This window comes from Malaclemys terrapin, chromosome 3 (genome assembly GCF_027887155.1).
Source record: "Malaclemys terrapin pileata isolate rMalTer1 chromosome 3, rMalTer1.hap1, whole genome shotgun sequence".
Lineage (NCBI taxonomy): Eukaryota > Metazoa > Chordata > Testudines > Emydidae > Malaclemys > Malaclemys terrapin.
In genome coordinates, this window is record NC_071507.1 from 108992591 (window position 1) to 109014983 (window position 22393).

A 22393-nucleotide genomic window follows, 5' to 3' on the forward strand; every position below is an offset into this window, starting at 1 on the left:
CTTATTCTTTAAAAGGGAATTATAAGATAACATTTTAATCAGCCTCAACAATTTGCCCATTAGCATGACCTTCTTCCTTGTGGTTCTCTCCTTGATTGTGGAAAGTGGTGGGGGCTTATGTAGACCTTTTGTTTCTTAGCATGCCTTCTCCCAGATTTCTGCCATAATAACTCACCTGTTCGATTCTCCTGGTTCTGTGAGAGAAAAAGTGGCCGGCACATAGAGGACCTGTAGTCCACCCTGCTCACAGAATGGCGCTTTGGGTTCTAAAAACAGGATTATCAGAATGGGCTTCTTTATAAACACCAGCCTGCTTCCCTGAGATCACCTACTTCTTCTCAGTAATCACCTGTCATTCAGATATTTTAAAGGTGACCCTGGACTGGGACAGAGTTGGTCTATATGAGTTGTCTCAAAAGCTTTAAATGACTGGTATAGCCCATTCAGTCACTGAGAAAGTCATGGAGGGCATAAAGCATCATAACACTTTTAATCTTTTAATCATTATTGCTGACTAAGGAAATGATCTGACTACCATTAAATCAATAGGACTTTTGGCATTGACACTAGATGGAATCTAATTAGACCTTCATTGGTGTGCATGTACTTTCTGTCTATCTACATTATTTTTGGTCCAGTAGCTTTGAAGAAAATGGTGTGGATTGGAATTATGGACATCTTGAAGTTGCCATTATGACTTCAGTTTTCCCTGCAACAACTATTATGTCGTATTTGCATCTGATTTGCTAGTTTCATAAGATACCTATACCCCACCCCCATCCCTCCACCGCCATCCCCATCTCTGTTAGGTTGGTTTTTCATGGGCTCTGTATGTTTCCTATTGTTCACAGTGGCCTATTCTAGGGCCTAGAGAGTTTCTAAGTCAACCAGCGATACAGAAAAATACAAAATAAAATTATCCAATCAGTGCTAAATATATCTAGTGTTTATAGTGCAATGTATTGTAATTTTGTCAGAAATACTATATAATAATGTTATATTTAACAAAAATAATGCTATATAACACACAGAATAGTTGATTAAGCAAAATTTCCCTTTTTTATTCAGCCTCATTAAAAAAAAAAGATATTCACTGACACTATAAATCAGAACATTTAAAAAAAAAGAAATGGACTTCTAAAAATAACTCAACATGATTTTCATTAGGATTCAAAGTATACAGCTATAAAAGTCTGGGAGATTATTTGAAAGGAAAAACAACAAAACAGACAGAGGAAGACGGTGACTTGGAATCAGAACTTAGCAGTACAAGATACATTTTTATTCAGAAAACAAACTCATTGTTGAGCAATCAAGGTGGAGGATTTTACAGCTCACAATCACTTTCATTGCTTTTCGAAACCAAGGATAAAAGAGAGAGTAAATCAAAGGATTAATGGCAGAGTTGGAATAAGCAAACCAAGCTACAATGTCAAAGACAAGGGGTGGAATTATGAAGTTGAGGAAAGCATTAATTATTACAGTTATAAAAAAAGGTAACCAGAATACCAAGAAAGCAATCACAGGTATACCCAGGGTTTTAGCAGCTTTCCTCTCTCTTCTGCCAACTCTGTCACTGTAATTATCAGATGACTGGGTGTTGTTGCTCATCATCTCTATCATTCTAGCTTGTCGTTTAGCCACAGCAAGGATCTTGCTGTAAAGTACTATCACTGTAAAGAAAGGTATGAAATAAAGGAGCGAGGATACAACCACCTGCATTTTATTTAACATAATCTGACACCCCCCTTCACAGGAGAGGGCATTTACTAATTCTTGTAGCCCTTCTTCATTAGCCCCAATGAAGACAACATAAACACTGTATACTAATGAAAATGTCCACGCAACACCTATGAACACGCCTGAAACCGGCACTGTGAACTTAACTGGATAAATTAAAGGGTCAGTGACAGCAACATATCGATCAACAGAGATGAAACACAAGTGAAATACTGATGCTAGGCAGAAAGATGCATCTAAACAACTGTTAAATCTACAGAATGTTTCCCCAAAATACCAACAGGTTTCAACAGATCTTACAGTTCTGAAGGGCAGCACAGTCAGACCCAAACCAAAGTCAGCACATGCCAAGGAGGCGATCAAAAAATTTGTAGGAGAGTGAAGCTGCTTGAAATAAGCAATTGAAATGATTACCAGTAGGTTTCCAGCCACAGTGAGAATCGTCAGCAAACCAAGCACAATATACAAGGTTACTCGGAGTCCAGAAGACAATGGTGTTTTATAGCAAGATTCATTCATATTTTCAAAGCAGTACTGCAAATCTTCCTTATCAAAAAACGTTGAGTTCATTATTTCCCTCAAAGTCTTATTTTTGAATCCCTGAAGTGATGTTTATGATCTAGGAAAGGGATAATATGCTCCTGTTTGCAACTTCTCCTGGAAAAAATAAATATGCATGTTAATAGAATAACTCCACGAACTTAGTTTAACACAGAAATTATGATGAATTCAGAAAGTTAAAAAAAATGTAAAAATGTAAGATCTCAGTAGCAGCAGATTTTCCCTAGTGGTTTAAAATAAGAAAAAATAAATTATTGTGGTTATTGTGTTTGGATTCAATAGTAGGAGTCATTCTTACTTGATTTCTGCCTGCTAATGCCTCATCTTCTGAGAAACTCCCTTTCATAAATTGATTTGAATTGAGGTATGAATACTAGAAAAGGCTTGCAATTTATATTAGTGTTTTCTCCCCTGAGCTCTTGTGTCAGAGTTAATGACAAAGCCTGTTCACTCTTTTCCCAAAGCAAAAACAATATATCTGAATCAGACTCACTGAACTTTCCAAATAATGAAGTCCCTGTGATGGAGGGTGGGAACAATAAGTTGAAAATGAGGTGTAAAAAGTTTTGTTAAATTGTTTGTGCAGAAAAACAATAATTTACTATCACACTTTCCAGTATCTCTGGAATATCTGGCAGAAAACAGGAAATTTCCTTTCCACCCATATTTAAGTCAGGACTGATCTACACTAGAAAATTAGGTCAGTATAAGGTGCTGCTCAGACGTGTAAAAAAATCCACACCCCGAGCGGAGTCGTTAATCCGACCTAAATCCCCATATAGACAGCACTAGAGTGACAGAAGAATTCTTCCATTGGCCTATCTACCACCTCTCCCACCCTGATGTGAGCACCCCTTTCCTCAATGTAGACAGGCTTTACACCTAAGAGCTATGCTGCTGTAGTGTTTTGCTTTTCTTACATAAGTAGCCCCACTGAGTTTAATAATCCTACTATCTACAAACCCAGTAAACTCTCATGGCCTTTTTTAGTAACATTTAGGGCTATATCTTCCACTCCCTTACACCAGTTTTATGCCAGTCAGCAGTGTAATGCCATTGCATAAAATTGGTGTGACAATGTGAAGAATCAGGCCCTTAAATTCTCATATGTGTCATTACCAGTAATTATTGGTAACCAGACCCTGTTACTTCTGTCTCTCCAGATATGTGAGTAATTAGGTGGCATCTGATCTATCTGAATCATTATACATTTATTTTCACTGTTACCAGAGCAAGGAGATTCTTTAGCTTTCCTGTAATCAAGTTTCTCTTGCTCCAGCCACACAATAAACATTAAAGAATACAGCTTGTTCTGGAAGGCACTATAGTCAAAATATCAGGTTACACTCAAGAGCCTGGATTTTTTTCAGGCATGTGTTACAATGTTCAAATGAAGTTTTTTATTGTTAACATATCAACACAATATTGCAGCCCATTCTTCCAACACCATCAGCAACTCTTTGCCAATGAGCTTCCCAGCCGATGAGAAATCAGGATGCAAAATCAGGGTATATTCTAAGTGTAATTTACTTTATTATAGGTGGTGCAGGTAGTTACATCTGTGTTAACATTGCCTGATGCTTCCTATTATAAGACCCCTCTACAGTTGCTCATAATTTTGCTAAAATAACAGTTTGGGCTGAAATTTTCCATGCTTCCAGCTTAAATTGATTGATTGATTAATTGATTGATTGGAAAATTTCAGCAAAAATGGTTCTGCTGTTTTTCAGAAGTAAATTAGGGGAAAATATGTTGTTTCATCCATGTTAAAAAAATTGTTAACTGTTTCATTGAGAAATTCTAGCATTTTCATGTTTTAAGCAGGAACTTGAAATCTGGCAGTGGGTGGGGTGATGTCCTTTTGCCATGAAAATCTCCATGAAAATCCACCCAAATTTGGCCAAGTTACAAGCCTTTGAAAATCTCAGTTCACACATATTCAGTTGAGACTTGTTAGTTTGGCAGTTAACTTCTGAAGATTCCATCTGCAGTGGGCTATTTGCTGACTAGACTTCACTTGTGACATTCTCAAAGAATGATCGAGCATGCTCAAGTTAAGTGCGGCAAGGGCTCAGAAGCACTTCCCCAGAAATTGTTCCTCACAGCTGCCACTGGCAGCTGTGGCACAAGACACTGGAACTGAGAGCAGGGAAACTTCCTTTCATGTATTCTCAATGGTCCCCATGCTGGTGCCTAGACAGCAACGAGGAGAAGTGGGAAGGAAGGTACCTGACTAGAGAAGTAGATTCTGTTCCTGCCTCTACTTACAGAGTTCCTATGTGACATTGGGCAAATCACTTAAACCAAACTTTTCACACTAACTGTGTGGTCCTCCTTTTCTGGGTGCCCAACTTGAGAGACTCAAGTCTGATTTTCACTAGTGCTGATAACTCACAGCAGTGGTTGTCTTCAATGAGAGCTCTGGTCTGAATAAATGAAGTGCTATAAAATGCTAAGGTCTCTACAAACTCAGGCCACAGGTATGCCAAATAGAATACAGGCTGGAGTATTCAAAGATAGATAAGTAGGGTTTTGTGCACATTATCAGTATAATTTATCTACCATATAGGCAGCATTTATGCCAAACACTATACTTTATGGGTTTACGCCTTTCTCCCAATCTGAGCAAAATGTGTATAGGACAGCAAAAGGCCTAGGAACCACTTATGTTCTCAAAATAGGGTATAAAGTGGACCTTAAATAGTACATGGGCCTTATATGCTAGCCTTCTGTACAGAGGGTTATTTAACCTGCTCAGAAGAAATTACTCTCCTTTTTTTTTGTTCCTCCGTCGTCAAAAATATATATATATGAGATCACATTTCCTGATCCAAATGAACAAACTTCACAAACCAAGATTATGTATAAAATGTGACTAAAATACACTAGTTCCTATGTGAGTGACAATGCTTCCTTAACTGCCTCAGATAAGTTTTTGGTATTCCAATTACTAGTCTCAGTTTTTATCTTTTTTGTAACAATTCGCTCATGGTTTTTGTCAGAGTAGACAAACAATATGAATTTCAATACTGTTATACTGAGGAAAAGAGAAAGGAGCGTAAACTCTAGCAAGTCAGGTGTAAAATTATAATTAGTCAGGCCAAAAAGAATTTGAAGAGTAACTAGCAAAAGACACAAACTAACTGCAATTTTTCTTAAGTACATCAGAAGCAGGAAGCCTTCCAAACAATCAGTGGGGCCACTGGATGATCAAGGTGCTAAAGGAGAACTCAAGGAACACAAGGCCATTGTGGAGAAGCTACTTGAATTCTTTCCATCAGTTTTCACTGTGGAGGATGTGAGGGAGATTCCCACACCTGAGCCATTCTTTTTAGGTGACAAATTTGAGGAATTCTCTCAGATTGAGGTGTCAGTAGAGGAGATTTTGGAACAAATTGATACATTAAACAGCAATAAGTTGCCAGGACCAGAAGGTATTCACCCAAGAATTCTGAAGGAACTCAAATATGAAATTGCAAAGCTACTAACTGTAGCATGTAACCTACCATTTAAATCAGCGTCTGTACCAGGTAACTGGAGGATAGCTAATGTGATGCCAATTTTTTAAAAAGGCGGCAGAGGCAATCCTGGCAATTACAGGCCTGTAAGCCTAACTTCAGTACCAGGAAAATTGGTTGAAACTATAATAAACAACAGAATTATAAGACACATAGATGACCTCAATTTTCTGGGAAAGAGGCAACATGGCTTTTGTAAAGGGAAATCATACCTCACCAATCTATTAGAATTCTTTGAGGGAGTCAGCAAATGTGGACAAATTGATCCATTGAATATAGTGTATTTGGACGTTCAGAAAGCCTTTGACAAGGTCACACGCTAGAGGCTCTTAAGCAAAATAAGCATTCATGGAATAAAAGGGCAGGCCCTCTCTTGTATCAGTAAATGGTTAAAAGACAGGAAACAAATGGTAAGAATAAATGGTCAGTTTTCACAATGGACAGAGGTAAGTAATGGGGTCCCCCAAAGATCTGTACTGGAACCAGTGGTGTTCACCATATTCATAAATTATCTGGAAAAAGAGATAAACAGTGAGGTGGCAAAGTTTGCAGACATACAAAATTACTCAAGGTAGTTAAGTCCAAAGCTGACTGTGAAGAGATACAAAGAAATCTCACAGAACTGAGTAACTGAACAAGAAAATGGCAGATGAAATTCAGTGTTGCTAAATGCAAAGTAATGCACATTGGGAAGCAATCCCAACAGTACATGTAAAATGATGGGTCTATATGACTGTCACCAGTCAAGAAAGAGATCTTGGAGTCATCCTGGATAGTTCTCTGAGAACATCTGCTCAATGTGCAGCAGCAGTCAAAAAAGCTAACAGAATGCTAGGAACCATTAGGAAAGGGATAGATAATAAGAGAAAATATCATAATGGCACTATATAAATCCATGGTACACCCACATCTTCAATAATGTGTGCAGTTCTAGTCACCCCCATCTAAAAAAAGTTATATTAGAATTGGAAAATGTACAGCGAAGGGCAACAAAAATGATTAGGGGTATGGAATAGCTTCCTTATGAGGAATGATTGAAAAGAGTGGGACCATTCAGTTTAGAAAGGAGACAACTAAGGGGGGATATGATAGAAGTCTTTAAAATCATGACTAGCGTGGAAAAAGTGAATAGGAACATGTTATTTATTCCTTCATATAACATAATAACCAAGGATTGCCTGATGAAATTAATAGGCAGCTGGTTTAAAACAAACAAAAGGAAGTACGTCTTCACACAACACATAGTCAATCTGTGGAACTTCTTCTCAGAGAATGTTGTAAAGGCCAAAAGTATAATTATGTTCAAAAAAGAACTAAATAAGTTCATGGAGGATAGGTCCATCAATGGCTATTAGCCAAGATGGTCAGGGATGCAACCCAATACTCTGGGTGTCCTTGAGTCTTTGACTGCCAGAAGCTGGGACTGGAGAACAGAGGACGGATCACACAATAAGTGGCCTGTTCTGATCATTCCCTCTGAAGCATCTGGCATCAGCTACTGTCAGAAGACAGGATACTGGGCTAGATAGACCATTGGTCTGACCCAGTATGGCCATTCTTATGTTGTTTACTAATGTAAAGGAAACTCAAGCAGTGGTGTCATGAGTAGGTACAGATGCTAACTCAAGACCATTTTTTCTTTAACAATGTTTATTCTCAGCACATAAGATTTTGGCTTGGACTTGTAACATTTCGGAATGACTTTCTGAAATACTGAGTTTTGTCTCAGTCATTTCAGACAAACCTATCCCTACCTGGAACACTGAAGCATAGGCCCCAAACTTATAAACACATATGCAGATGAGTAATAACAATGATGAGCATGGGCACAGGAACAGAAGAGGGCCTGGGCACAGATCTGATTGGGCTTCACCTACTGGTGGCTCAGCCAGCTGTGAGGTGACCCAGCCATTGGACTCCAGGTATTTTAAGCCCCTCAGACTCTGAACAGGGTCCAGTCATTGCCCCTGTCTTGGAGTCTCTAGGCACACTCTTGGGGTGCAGACTCTTGGGAAGCCATGGCAGCTGTTTAGCATCTCCTCCTGAGAACTGTGACCCCATGGCCCAGCTGCCTAGCACCTGGGCTTTGTGCTGACTCCTCAGGTCCTTCTGTAGGTTAAAACACACCCTCTCTCAGAACTCCACTCAAAAGTGTGAGCCTTATGGGTTACCTCCTCAAAGGGCCACGTGGTGGGTATAGCATATAACACAAAAACACCTTTCACAGAATTCTAATGTATTATTGCTCTTTATTTAAGCACAGAAAATACAAATTACAGATCATATAGAAAACAACAAACATCCTGAACACAATGCTCCTCATTCTAGCTCACCCTTCCTTTGGAAGTCCTTAGGGGACCAGTATTCAGGTAGATAGAGTTCACTCCCCCACCCTCCCACCCCCGCAGGCTCTTGCAGTAGTTTTCCTCATCCTGAGCTTGTGAAAATGGCCAACAAATCCAAAACAGAGCAGCTTCTGCCCTTTTATAACCTTCCAGTCCCTCAAACTTCTGACTCCCTGGTCAGCCTTAACAGATGACCTTAGGGTTATACTAAGTAACTTTGTTATCAGGCAACTTCTCCCCTGACAAACCAATTCTCCAGGGTAGATGCCAGTCTTTTGTCTAGGGTGTTTTCTTTTTGAATATTTAGTGACCCTCTATTATTAGGCCTTTGCCACTAAACTTGTTGCAATTTCAGTCCAACACACGAAGGTGAAAGCACAACAAAGAACACATAAGGCTGCACCTTCAAAATGCATTTTGCAGCGTGCTAAGGATACATACAGAGATCTGATAATCTCACACATGTTAAAGATACAGCAATATCCTGCAAAATCCTTGAAAACCTTTACTGAATTAAGTTTAAGTATCTTGCGGATCCATTTTGTAAAATAATGGTTTAGGTATAATTTTGGGCCAGGATCATATGTAACCTCTCTAGTTGGGAGATGTGATGTAAGGCCCGAATGCTCAAGAAACTATATTGGACAATGTGTATGACAAAAATGGACTTTGGGGATAATATGTATGAAATGAACTTCCTGGGATATAAAGAAGAGGTGTATGCAAATTCCCCACCTCTGGTTATGCAACAATCCAGCCTTTTGAAGCTATGTCCTGAGGAGTGAGCCATTGTCTGTTGATCACATAAGGCCAAGCTCAAAGACCAAAGCTATATAAAGGAAAGACTAAACTATTCATGGTTGTTCTGGTTCTGAATCTGAGACAGTTATGAACTAGTAGGCACAGGGAAAACCCTAGTTGTGGGTTTTGAAGGACTGATCCCAAGGATGGAGTTGGAGTGTCCTCTAGGAAGCTTTTTAACATGCATTACTTCTGGTAAACTTTCATTGTTTTTCATATGTTTTCTCGGTAATACTTTCACCTTAAGACTAAAGTGCTTGTTTATAAATACCTGTGTGGTAACTTGTAACAGCTGGCAATTACAGATGTTCAGAGCCTTCAGAGAGACAGCAAAGCACAGATGCTGGCCTATCTAGGCAGCCTGGCTTGCTGGGGATATCATAGTGTAAGCAGGGAAATGTGCAGCCTGGAAAAACCCTGGTCAGGAGGAAGAAAGATGCAAGTCTCTTCCCAAGCTAAGTGATGGCTGAGGTGCTGGGAGCCTAGAGTGGGTGCCCTTGAGGAACCACAGAGGTGGGATATGGGTTGCAGTTGCCCTGGTGACAGTACAGACAATTCCCCAAATCATTACATGTTCTCAGGGAGATGGTTCTGGTTTTCCGAGCCTGTGCCAATCCTGCGCTCTCAGCTGCTTTAACTTATGCCACCTGAATAAGGGTCTCTATGGGCTTGTCTACACATAAACTGCTACAGTGGTGCCACTGTAGCGCTTCAAAGAAGATGCTACCTATGCCGTCAGCGTAAGTAATCCACCTACCCATCGACCTACTGCTGCCCACAGTGGGGGAGAGATCGCATTAACTGCGGCAACCAGGGATGTGGATTTTTCATACCCTGGAGTGATAGAATTATACCAACATAAGTTCATAATATAGACTAGGCCTAAGGGTCTGAACACCACTAAAGGATCGACCTGCATTTCTGAGGAACATATAAACCATGGAAAATATAGGTTTGGAATGGAAGTGCCATCTCAACCATACGTCTATACCTACTCAAACTCTTTGAGGAAGAAAGGACCTAAATCATATATGGCCCGCAGCTCCCTTGCCCTCACCAGCCCAGCAGATGCACAGTCCCCCAGCAAGTGGCCTCCGGGCAGACGAACCCTGCCATGTTCAGAGCTTGTGCCACCAACTTTTCACATGCAGAAACCCATGGGGCAGGGGAATTTCTGGGGCAGGCTGGGGGTAGGCCAGAGGAGGGAGGGAGTATATTGGCACCATGGCCAGTGTAGTTAGGGTAGTTCTGCACCCTAGCTATTCCAAAGCCAGAAGACTCATAGAAGCCATAGGCGCTAGAGTGCAATTCAGGGCTGCCCTAGTTTGCACTGGGAGCTGCACTGGAGCACAACAGACACATCGGGATGACACAAGCTGCTTCAATGGTTCCTCCGGTCTTAGCACTGGAATGAGTTTGGCCCAGAGTGTAGAAAAATGAGAGAGAGAGAGAGAGAGAGAGAGAGAGAGAGAGAGAGAGAAATACCCCACTGCAAGATTAATAAAGGTGGGATTGATTTTCTTTAACACACGTACCATTATGTATGACCTCAGTTTCCTCAGTCAGTACTCCTGACAAAGCAATTCTGTAATAATACTGAGATAACACCTGGTTGCTGGGGGAGCCAGTTAAATTTGCTTTCAAAAAAATAAAGGAAGGATCTTATAATGAGACTTAATTCAAACATATGCATGACAGTATATACTTAGTTAAACGACTGTCTTGTGATGAATCAAAGTATATTGTTTAATGATGTTTTTTCAGACTCTAAATATCTGTCAATATTTACACCTTTTACCAGAGGGATTTCACTTTATGGGATGATAACTAACTTTCCCTTGTGTTTTCTGTTTTTCCACTCACCCCACCCCTCATTTTTGAGAGGACAGTGTGTGTGTACTGTGTCGTTAACTTTGCTAAGACAACTCAGAGGATAAAGCACTACTGAAACATGCGTCTCTTCCTGCCTTCTATTCACATTTTAATCTAGGGCTATATCTGAAGAAAAGCTTCTCAAAAGGTAAGGAATTAAGAATCCATCCAACCACAGTGAAGTCAATGGGAGTTTTGCAATTGACTTAAATAGAAAGATCAGGCATCGAGGAAATTTAAATAAATAAATATGAATAGGTAAAAAATAAATTCTATATTATAGCAGAGGAGAATATTTTCAATAATAAAGTATTCTTTGCTACTTATTTACCTATTTCAAAACGCTATTTAAAGCGGTAGTTACAACAGATATTTTGCTATGTTCTATTATTTACTAATAAATACACATTTGTGGTATACTGGTGGAAATAATAGGAATACTTTGGAATTAGTAGCCATGTTAGTCTGTATCCACAAAAACAACAAGGAGTCTGGTGGCACCTTAAAGACTAAAGACTAGACTTTAAGGTGCCACCGGACTCCTTGTTGTTTTTGGAATTATTGTACTCTCACTCATGTCGACTTTAATTCTCTTTTTCAGAAAGATTTAAAAAACTGAAGAGCTTCACCAATTGGTGCCACATCATCACCAATGGTATACAAATGCAAATACTAAAAAATTCAGAATAGTTAACAACAAAAGCACAACATGACTTCAGTGCTTCAGAATGAAGAAGCACAATATTGCTTTGAGAATATTAATGGATCTTGCCATAAAACATCGTGGTCTTCTGGAATCCGGATAACTTTGTATGTTGTGCTTGGTTTTCTGACAATTCTTACACTAGGTGGAAACCTAATGGTAATGATTTCAATTGCTTATTTCAAACAGCTTCACTCTCCTACAAATATTTTGCTCGCCTCCTTGGCATGTGCTGATTTTTGTTTGGGTCTGACTGTGCTGCCCTTCAGCAGTATAAGATCTGTTGAAACATGCTGGTATTTTGGGGAAACATTCTGTAGATTCCATAGTTCTTTAGAACTATCTTTTTGTTATTCATCAATATTTCACTTGTGTTTCATCTCTGTTGATCGCTATGTTGCTGTTACTGATCCTCTAATTTACCCTCTCAAGTTCACAGTGCCTGTTTCAGGCTTGTTCATAGCTGTTGCCTGGATATTTTCATTAGTATTCAGTTTTTCTGTTGTCTTCACGGGGGCTAATGACAAAGGGATACAAGAATTAGTAAATGCCATCTCCTGTGTAGGGAGCTGTCAGATTCTCTTCAACAAAACATGGGTGGCTGTAACCTCCCTCCTTTATCTAATACCTTTTTTTACAACAATAGCACTTTACAGCAAGATCTTTGCTGTGGCTAAACGACAAGCTAGAATGATAGAGATGATGAGCAACAAGATCCAGTTGCCTGACACTTACAGTGACAGAGTTAGCAGAAGAGAGAGGAAAGCAGCTAAAACCATTGGTATTGCTGTGATTGCTTTTGTGGTATTCTGGTCACCTTATTCTATAACTGTAATAACTGATGCTTTTTTTAACTTCATAACACCACCCCTCGTCTTTGACATTGTGGTTTGGTTCACTTATTCCAACTCTGCCATTAATCCTTTGATTTACTCTCTCTTTTATCCTTGGTTTCGAAAAGCAATGAAAGTGATTGTGAGCTGTAAAATTCTCCGATTTGATTGTTCAACAATGAATTTATTTCCAAACTGAAAACCTATCCAATCCTGCACAGAGCTACTCACCTCACACTTCACAGTCATTCCCCTTTTCATAAAATCTGGCTGTGTATTTCTTTTTCTGGATGAAATATTTCATCTTGATTTTATACTTTGTACAGCTAGTTATCATTGTGAAAAACTGGTTTATCATATAATATCAAGACAATTTATTTACAGATACTGTTAAGTTAATACTAGCTTATGGTATGAAATAATAATAGAGCAATGTCCATTAGTTGTAATTGTGGAACTGAGAAGATAAAATGATAAAAAATGGTAAAAAAAGAAAGATCAAAAATTAGTTTTTCAGTGAAATTCATCTCTATGTGTTAGGAAGTACTAACAATAAAGAAAAACAGAAATGATTTTCCAGTCTTTTAAAACCTGTATGGATCATTATTTACCAAATGAACAATATAAATATTAATATTTTATACTTATACATTACTGTCAGCTTATGGGTTCTTTACTTATACTAATGAATTATGTCCCCCAACACCTATATGGAATGGATATTATTATCTTCATTTAATGAATAAGAACATTGAATTTCAGAGTGAGATGGACGTTTAACTCCCTTAGGCTCCTTTGAAAAACCCAACCAAAGAGATCAAGGACCCAATCCTGCTACTTTTTAAATTGGTGGCAAAACTCCCATTGACTTTTAATGTGAGCAAGAATAAGCCAACACTGACTTGTTCATATTCACACAGGAAATGTCCAGCTCTGTGCCTTAACCACAAGACCAACCTTTCTCTCAGGGAAGTATTGAGTAGAAATAAGACTCTTTCATGTGCACAAGGGTTCCTCACACAAAGGAGGGTTCTAGTAATAACAGACTCTAAAATAAAACAATAACCTAACGTGAAATTCAGATACCAGTGAATTCAATGGTAAAACTCCCCTTGATGTCAACGGGACCAAGATTTTACCCCTGCTGTTTTGAAAGAAAACTGTCCTTTCCATTACAGGAGAAAATCCAATCACAAAACAGTCTTCTGTGTCACAGCAACATTCTAAGGACTTGTCTATACTTGTAAGTTATTTTGGTTTAAAACAAGGTGTGAATTTAAAGTGCAATAGCTAGTTATTCTGCAATGTCAATTCCAGTTAATTTCCCATGTAGACAAGCTCTAAAATATTTCTTACTAGCAGCAAGGGATCTGGATTTAAAACACTTGCTACAGAAGCCCTGGACAGGCCAGTTGTGAATGAGAAATATTTGTTAGTTTGCAATATTGCCATATAATAACAATAACTGCTTATTATCTGGTTTTCTAAATTGTAACAGAAGTAGGAGCATGCCATTGACTTTACTATAGTGGGCAAGCTAACTGTTTATCACATGAAGTAACTGGGATTTTGTTAATACAAATTCCAAAAATAACTTTTTAAAAAATTCAACAAACAACAGGATGCGCAAGTTAGGGAGGATGAAGGATACTTGAGCACAGACTTCAGAATGTAGTGTGGTATTTTCAAAAGCACCCAGGACTGGCCTAACTCTGCTCCTGTTGAAGATTAAGTCCTACTCTAAATAATATGCAAAACACTATGGAGTGTAAATTTGTTTAAGTGGTTTTTCAATACATGTAATTAGCTTGTGAACTGTTTGGGCCAGGGACCATCTTCCACCATATGTTTATACACACCCTAGTACACTGGGGGCTGAGATTTCATTAGGCACTACCTTAATTCAAATAAATAAATAAATTATTGTTATTCGTTCTGATAAGACACACTAATAAAAACTGCCTTGGAAACCTCTGGTATACAGTTTATCATTTCATGTATTTATTATTAGTTTTATTGTTCTAAACTGAAGATAAAAGAAGCGTAAATCAAATGTTTGATATTAGAGGATAAAATACACAAGGCAGTCTGTACCATTTCAGCTCTGCAAAGAAGGTGGGCAGATGGCTGTGAACCATATGTACTACCATCTGGCTGGCAGAAGACAGTAGAATGGGGGGAGGTGGAAGGGGACGAGCCATACACCCTTATGATACCGCAGTACTCATGGGCCAATGGCAGCCCTCCTTGGAGAAGAGGGCTGCGACTGATCAATCCTGAGACCTATAACAAGCAGTTTTATACTGCAGAATGGTCAATGAAACTTTACACGACCAGCCTGTACAGCAGAATCTGATCAGTTCAAAAGCACATTACTTTCTTTCCAGTTCACTTTCAGAATACCGTATACTGTACGGAATACTCATTCGCTTTTCAAGGTCTGGGAAAGACACACCTCTTCATGCAGCTTTCCCACAATAAGGAGGAATGTAGAGTGGCCAGGTGTCTGAATTTCAGAGATGCTGAGTACACACACCTTCCATTGACTTCAAAAAGAATTTTGGGGACTAGTAACTGTGAAAATCAGCCTCCCACCCTCCCACCCCCTTGCTCCTTGTTTTTCTCTCATTCCCCTTAGTTTTTCTCTGCCTAATATGGGCACATGAAACATGTTTTTGCCTCAAGAGGAGCAGAGAAGATGGTACATAATCAGATAGCTATTTAACCCTGAACTAAGCACCCTACATGGATGGAAGTTCTAGAAATAGATAGATTAGACAGTCTGACAGATAATATTGCTCAGAAACATTTCTTTTTCCCCTCTCTTGGGGCAATTTTGTGACCTGTTTTGTGATCTACCTCTCCTCCCATCCTGTAAAATCCTTGTGGCAACAACAACAATTGGTTCCAAGGAATAATAATATTAGGTAAATATTTAATAGATTTTTATCTGTCTTGTAATGTAAAATAGCTGCTGAAAATAAGGAGGAGAAGCCAGCACCATGTGCCCACTGGGAAGATCTCCATGGATCACTGATAGCCGGCAAACCAGTTTGGGAACCCCTGCTTTCATAGGAATCACACAATACCATCAGAAGATATGAAATGTAGACATAGTTGTCCATATGCTGTGAATCAAAGTAAACTGTCTCCCCCAAGTTCCAGACAAAGTGTCTTCTCTGAAAAGGACATTTTTGATCATAACTACAAATCCAAAACAAAATACTGGTAGGTATATTGCTTTGAGAGAAGGGGTTGATTCTGATCTCAGCTAAGTCTCTGTAAATCAGGAGTGACTGTACAGAAATCAGTAGAGTTATATTGGTGTAATACCAATGTGAGATCAAAATCAAGTCCAAGATCTTCGGCTATCAGAGGAGAGTAGGATAACATCACTGTTGTGCCATCTAGTGGGTGATCCTGAATATTTCAACTGTAAGAAAAACTAAGCAATACAAATATCAGCATTAAAATAATTGCTACACAAAATGAAATATTAAATCCACAGCCACCATACATACAGAATTTATGTAGCGTATGATAGCACAGATACATGGGAGTGTCATTTTCATTACTTTGTAAAAAAAAATATCAAAAGGCACCTATATCTGTTCAACTGAATTCCAAATAGCTGGCATAAAGACCTCACCTAAACCCTGCTAATCTACTTTGTTACAGAGATGAATCCTCTCTGGTATGCTTTAATAACTATGACTAAACGCTATCACATTGTTTAAATTAATTGAAGAAAGGGCACAGAATCTGAAAAACTCTGTGCCCTTTCTTCAATTAACTTAAACAATTTGATACCGTTTAGTCATAGTTAATGAGATGGAAGAGTGTTGTGGAATAAGTATTGATATCAGAACTTCAACTAATATTTTATCAGTTGTTTGGGTTTTTCTTCTTCTAAGTTTTTTAAACTTCCTCTTAGTATGATTGTATTGTGGTAGCACCTAAGGGCTCCAAGCAGGGATCAAGGCTCCACAGTGCCAGGCACAAACACATAATAAAAAACAGTCTCTGCCCTTAAGAGCTCACAGGTTAAGTAACATCTATGTCACTATGTCATATTTATATAAGCATAACATATATTTGGAAGGGTTTTTCTCTCTCTCTCTCTATTTTTTTTAATACAGCGGATATTAGACTCTAATTTCAGACTGTGAATGAACACTTTAAATATTCTAAAAATTAAAAAAAATAAAGTGATGAAAATATTAAGGTTCTTGATATCCCCAGTAGGAAACAATAATAAAATTGTAGAACTGCCTAGAAGCCTAGGATGACTGGGAAAAGAAGACAGTGGGTGGAAACAAGAATCATTAAATATTGGAGACAGAAGAGGGTGGAGGTGTGAACTGCTCTGCTAACTCCCAGGCTCCAGGACCCATCCTACAGGGTTCCCAGGCTCATGCTCTAGAACAGGGGTGGGTAACCTTTCAGAAGTTAAGGCTTCGCATGCCAGTAATACATTTTAATGTTTTTAGAAGGTCTCACTATAAGTCTATTTATTATATAACCAAACTACTATTATGTGTAAAGTAAACAAGGTTTTCAAAATGTTTCAGAAGCTTTATTTAAAATTAAATTAAAATGCAGATCTTATCAGTTTAGTGTGATCCTTGCCCTTGCTTTTCCTTGCTGAGTTTTCCAATGTCTGGCACGTATTTGGATACTTTAAGCTGCACACAGGCTTCTGAGTGATCAGTGTTAACCGGCTGGCAGGAGGTCAGCGGCTGGAACCCCAGATCGGCAGCTGAGGTGAGTGGAGCTGGCGGCTGGTAGGGCTGAGCAGGGCCGGAGGCCTGGATCCTGTCTGGCAGGGGGCCTGCGCTGGAACTCCCACTGGAAGCAAGATGAGTGGGGCTGCAGAGGGGACACCTGCTGGCAAGGGGCCAGCAGCCGGAACCCCAGAGCAGCGACTGAGCGGCTCAGCCCACCGCTGCTCTGGGGTTCCGGCCGCCAGCTCCTGCCAGCCACGGTCTCAGCCCACTGCCAGGCTGGGGTTCCTTCACCCAGGCCAGCAGCGGGCGCTGAGTGGGACCAGCGGCGGGCGCTGAGTGGGACCAGCGGCGGGACCCCAGCTGGCAAGGCAAGCAGTGGGAACCCCAGAGCGGCGGCGGGCTGAGTAGCTCAACCCGCTGCCATGTGCCATCAAAAATTGGCTCGCGTGCCACCTTTGGCATGCGGGGCGTAGGTTGCTGACCCCTGCTCTAGAGTCACAGCTCCATAGTAAGGAAGAACCGTGCAAGGCTGGAACGTGAATACTCCGCCTGTTTTCATGTGCCTTCTGAGGGAACAGAGTCCAGCTGCACAGAAAGATCCCAAAACTGGAGACTATGTTAATCTGCTCACCCTTTGAGAAAGAGAAATGTATGTGTGTAGAAGCTGAGTTATCTTAGGCTGTGGCCCCACCTGTTATGGAGGGTCTCTGAGAGGGCATCTGGCCAATATGTGCTTCCAGCTGAGATCTATAATATTGGCAGTTGTCATTGGGAGGGGAAAGGTTGGACTTTCTCCCCCTGTTCTCCTGGGTTTTGGATCTGCTTCTGAGGGTCTCCAGAATACCTGGGGGCTGGCTCGTCTCTTCCTTTCCTCTGGGACATTAGCACCAATAGGAGCTCTTTAATTACCTGAAATTCAAAAAGAAAGCCTACAAAAAGGGGAAACATGGATGAATTGCTAAGGGAAAAGAACAGTACAAGCATGCAGGGATAAAATCAGAAAGACTATACCACAAAGTGAGTTACAACTAGCAAGGGACATACAAGACAGGGTCTTTAAATACATTAGGAGAAAGAGAAAGATGAAGGAAAGTATAGGTCTTCTACTTAGCAGGGAAGGAGAGATAATAACTAATGACATCCAGAAAACTGAGGTATTTAATGCCTATTTTGCTTCAGACTTCACTAAAAAAGTTAATAGGGGCCAGATACTCAATTAGTACTAACAAAAAGATGGAAGGAACACAAGCCAGAGAACAAACAGGTCAAAGAATATTTAGATAAGTTAGATATATTCAAGTTTGTCTTAGGTACTTCAGGAAGTGGCTGAAGCAATCTCAGAACCATTCGCAATTATCTTTGAGAACTCCTGGAAGATGAGTGAGGTCCCAGAACACTGGAGAAGGCAAACATAGTACCTATCTTTAAAGTGGGGAACAAAGAGGACCCAGCGAATTATAGACAAGTCAGTCGAACTCCAATACCTGGAAAGATATTGGTACAAATTATTAAACAATCAATCTGTAAGCTCCTAGAGGATAATAAGGTGATAAGGAATAGGGAAAATGGATTTGTCAAAAACAAAGCATGCCAAACCAACCTAATTTCCTTCTTTGGCCTACTGGATAAGGGGGAAGCAGTGGACATGATATGTCTTGATTTTAGTAAAACTTTAGACACAATCCCACATGATGGTCTCTTAAACAAATTAAGGAAATGTGGTCTACATGAAATTACTATCCAGTGAGTGAACAACTGGTTGAAAGGCACTACTCAAAGAGTAGTTATCAATGGTTTGCAGTCAAACTGGGAGGGTATATCTAGTGGGGTCCCACAAGGGTTAGGCCTCAATCCAGTACTATTCACCATTTTCATTAATGACTTGAAAAAGGGAATGGAAGGTATTCTTATAAAATTTGCTGATGACACCAAGCTACAAGGGATTGCAAGCACTTTGGAGGACAGTATTAAAATTCAAAATGACTGACAAATTGGAGAATTGGTCTGAATTCAACAAGATGAAATTCAATAAAGACGAGTGCAAAGTATTTCACTTAGAAAGGAAAAAATCAAATGTACAACTAACAAATGCAGAAAAAACTAGCTAGGTGTATATGTGTGAGTGAAAACAGTATGTCCCCCTCCCGGCAGGATGGGGTGGGGTAAAAACAGCATGACCTCCTGCTGGCAGGAATGCGAGGGGTGAAAGAAAGGCTTCAGAGAAGACGCTACCAACGCAGATGGGAGCGGTTCTCCCTCTATGTTGGCATAGGTAATCCACCTCCACAAAAGGCGGTAGCTAGGTTGATGGAAGAATTCTCCCATAGACCTACTGCTGTCCACACTGGGGGGGAGGAGGGGGTGTCAGATCACTTTAACTAGGGCAGAGCTCGGGGTGTGGATTTTCAATACCCATGAGCGATATAGTTATACCGACATAAATTCGTAATATAGACCAGGCCTAAGGGCCTGAACACTACAAAAGGATCGACCTGCATTTCTGAGGAATTTATAAGCCATGGAAAATATAGGTTTGGAATGAAAGTGCCATCTCAACCATACTTCTCGACCTACTCATACTCATTGAGGAAGACATGACCTAAATCATATATGGCCCACAGCTTCCTGCCCTCACCAGCACAGCAGCTACGCAGTCCCTCAGCAAGTGGCCTCCAGGGCAGATCAGAGCTTGCTCCATCAACTTGACACTTTCAGAAACCCATGGGGCAGGGGAACTTCTGGGGCAGGCTGGGGATAGGCCAGAGGAGGGAGGGGGAATTTTGGTAGCCTGGCCACGTGTAGTTAGGGAAGTTCTGTATCCTGGCTATTCCAAAGCCAGAAGGCCTATAGAAGCCATGGCAAAAAGAATGCAATTTAGCCCCCCCTAATTTGCACTGGGGGCTGCACTGGACCACAGCAGACACATCGAGATGACACAAGCTGCCTCAATCCTTGCTCCATTCTTAGCACTGGAATGAGTTTGGCCCAAAGTGTGGAAAGATGGTCAAAATATATGAGAAAGAGAGACAGGGGGCTGGTCCACACTAACCCCCCACTTCGAACTAAGATACGCAACTTCAGCTACGTGAATAACGTAGCAGAAGTCGAAGTACCTTAGTTCGAACTTATCATGGGTCCAGACGCAGCAGGCAGGCTCCCCCATCGACTGCGTGTACTCCTCTCGCAGAGCAGGAGTACCGGCGTTGACGGCGAGCACTTCCCAGAAGATCGATTGCTTACCGCCGGACCCGGAGGTAAGTATAGACGTACCCAGGGACAGAGAGAGAAAGAGAAATACCCCACTGCAAGATTAATAAAGGTGGGATAGATTTTCTTTAACACATGTACCATTATCTATGACCTCAGATTCCTCAGTCAGTATTCCCCACAAAGCAATTTACAGTAATAATACCGAGATAACACCTGGTTGTTGTGGGAGCCAGTTAAATTTGCCTTCAAAAAATAAAGGAACGATCTTCTAATGAGACTTAGGTCAAACATATGCATCAGAGTATATACTTAGTTGAAGACTATCTTGTGATAAATCAAAGTAGATTGCTTAATGAAGGTTTTTTCCCAGACTCTACGTATCTGTCAGTGTTTACACCTTTACTAGAGGGATTTCAATGTATGGGATGATCACTAAATTTCCCTTGTGTTTGCTGTTTTTCCCCTCACCCCACCCCTCATTTTTGAAAGGAGGGGGTGTGAGTACTTTCTCATTAACTTTCCTAAGACAGCTCAGAGGATAAAGCACTACTGAAAACATGCATCTCTTCCTGCCTTCTATTCACATTTTAATCCAGGGTTATATCTGAAGAAAAGCTTCTCAAAAGGTAAGGCATTAGAAGTCCATCCAACTACAGTGAACTCAATGGGGGTTTGCAATTGTCTTAAATAGACAAATCAGGCATCGAGGAAATGTAAATAAATATGAATAGGTAAAAATACAGTTAAACCCTGAATAAACTTTTCAATTATAAAGTATTTTTGCTACTTGTTTACCTAATTCAAAATGCCATTGAAAGCTGTAGTTACAACAGATATTTTGCCATGTTCTATTATTTACTTCCTATTTACGTACACATTTCTGGTATATTCATAGACATAATAGAACACTTTGGAAGTATTGTACTCTCACTCATGTCGACTTTAATTCTCTTTTTCAGAAAGACTTAAAAACTGAAGAACTTGACCTACGAGTGCCACACCATCACCATTGGCATACAAATGCAAACACTAAAAAGTTCAGAGTAGTTAACAACAAAAGCACAACATGACTTCAGTGCTTCTTCAGAAATATTGCTTTGAGAATATTAATGGATCTTGCCATAAAACATCGTGGTCTTCTGGAATCCGGATAACTTTGTATGTTGTGCTTGGTTTTCTGACAATTCTTACACTAGGTGGAAACCTAATGGTAATGATTTCAATTGCTTATTTCAAACAGCTTCACTCTCCTACAAATATTTTGCTCGCCTCCTTGGCATGTGCTGATTTTTGTTTGGGTCTGACTGTGCTGCCCTTCAGCAGTATAAGATCTGTTGAAACATGCTGGTATTTTGGGGAAACATTCTGTAGATTCCACAGTTCTTTAGAAGTATCTTTTTGTTATTCATCAATATTTCACTTGTGTTTCATCTCTGTTGATCGCTATGTTGCTGTTACAGATCCTCTAATTTACCCTCTCAAGTTCACAGTGCCAGTTTCAGGCATGTTCATAGCTGTTGCCTGGATATTTTCATTAGTATACAGTTTTTCTGTTGTCTTCACTGGGGCTAATGACAAAGGGATACAAGAATTAGTAAATGCCCTCTCCTGTGTAGGGAGCTGTCAGATTCTCTTCAACAAAACATGGGTAGTTGTATCCAATCTCCTTTATCTAATACCTTTTTTTACAACAATAGCACTTTACAGCAAAATCTTTGCTGTGGCTAAACGACAAGCTAGAATGATAGAGATGATGAGCAACAAGATCCAGTTGCCTGACACTTACAGTGACAGAGTTAGCAGAAGAGAGAGGAAAGCAGCTAAAACCATTGGTATTGCTGTGATTGCTTTTGTGGTATTCTGGTCACCTTATTCTATAACTGTAATAATTGATGCTTTTTTTAACTTCATAACACCACCCCTTGTCTTTGACATTGTGGTTTGGTTCACTTATTCCAACTCTGCTATTAATCCTTTGATTTACTCTCTCTTTTATCCTTGGTTTCGAAAAGCAATGAAAGTGATTGTGAGCTGTAAAATGCTCCAGCATGATTGTTCAACAATGAATTTATTTCCAAACTGA

The 22393-nt window shown here is 39.9% G+C and overlaps 3 protein-coding genes across 4 annotated transcripts; 2 read left to right on the top strand and 1 right to left on the bottom strand.

Annotated features, from left to right (window-relative positions):
- Positions 1-1281: 1281 nt before the first annotated feature.
- Positions 1282-2310, bottom strand: LOC128834614 (trace amine-associated receptor 9-like). Its single transcript, XM_054023547.1, has one exon. It carries the CDS (start codon positions 2308-2310, stop codon positions 1282-1284), a length of 1029 nt encoding a protein of 342 aa, XP_053879522.1.
- Positions 2311-11546: 9236 nt separating this feature from the next.
- Positions 11547-12572, top strand: LOC128834478 (trace amine-associated receptor 7a-like). The gene has a single exon (XM_054023255.1). The coding sequence runs from the start codon at positions 11547-11549 to the stop codon at positions 12570-12572; it is 1026 nt and encodes a 341-aa protein (XP_053879230.1).
- A 7884-nt stretch (positions 12573-20456) lies between these two features.
- LOC128834477 (trace amine-associated receptor 7a-like) lies at positions 20457-22393 on the top strand. 2 transcript variants are annotated; one of them, XM_054023252.1, is made up of 2 exons: positions 20457-20478; positions 21387-22393. In XM_054023252.1, the coding sequence occupies exons 1-2, from the start codon at positions 20457-20459 to the stop codon at positions 22391-22393; spliced, it is 1029 nt and encodes a 342-aa protein (XP_053879227.1). The 2 variants fall into 2 exon arrangements, with proteins under 2 accessions (XP_053879227.1, XP_053879228.1); XM_054023253.1 differs by lacking the exon at positions 20457-20478 and having other exon boundaries at positions 21377-22393.

Bases quoted from the DNA above. Each gene is read 5' to 3' on its own strand.
- LOC128834614 (XM_054023547.1), bottom strand. From the start codon at position 2,310: ATGAACTCAACGTTTTTTGATAAGGAAGATTTGCAGTACTGCTTTGAA.
- LOC128834477 (XM_054023252.1), top strand. From the start codon at position 20,457: ATGACCTCAGATTCCTCAGTCA. The intron at 20,479-21,386 runs GTATTCCCCACA...ACATGACTTCAG, and splicing joins GACCTCAGATTCCTCAGTCA to TGCTTCTTCAGAAATATTGC.
- LOC128834478 (XM_054023255.1), top strand. From the start codon at position 11,547: ATGACTTCAGTGCTTCAGAATGAAGAAGCACAATATTGCTTTGAGAAT.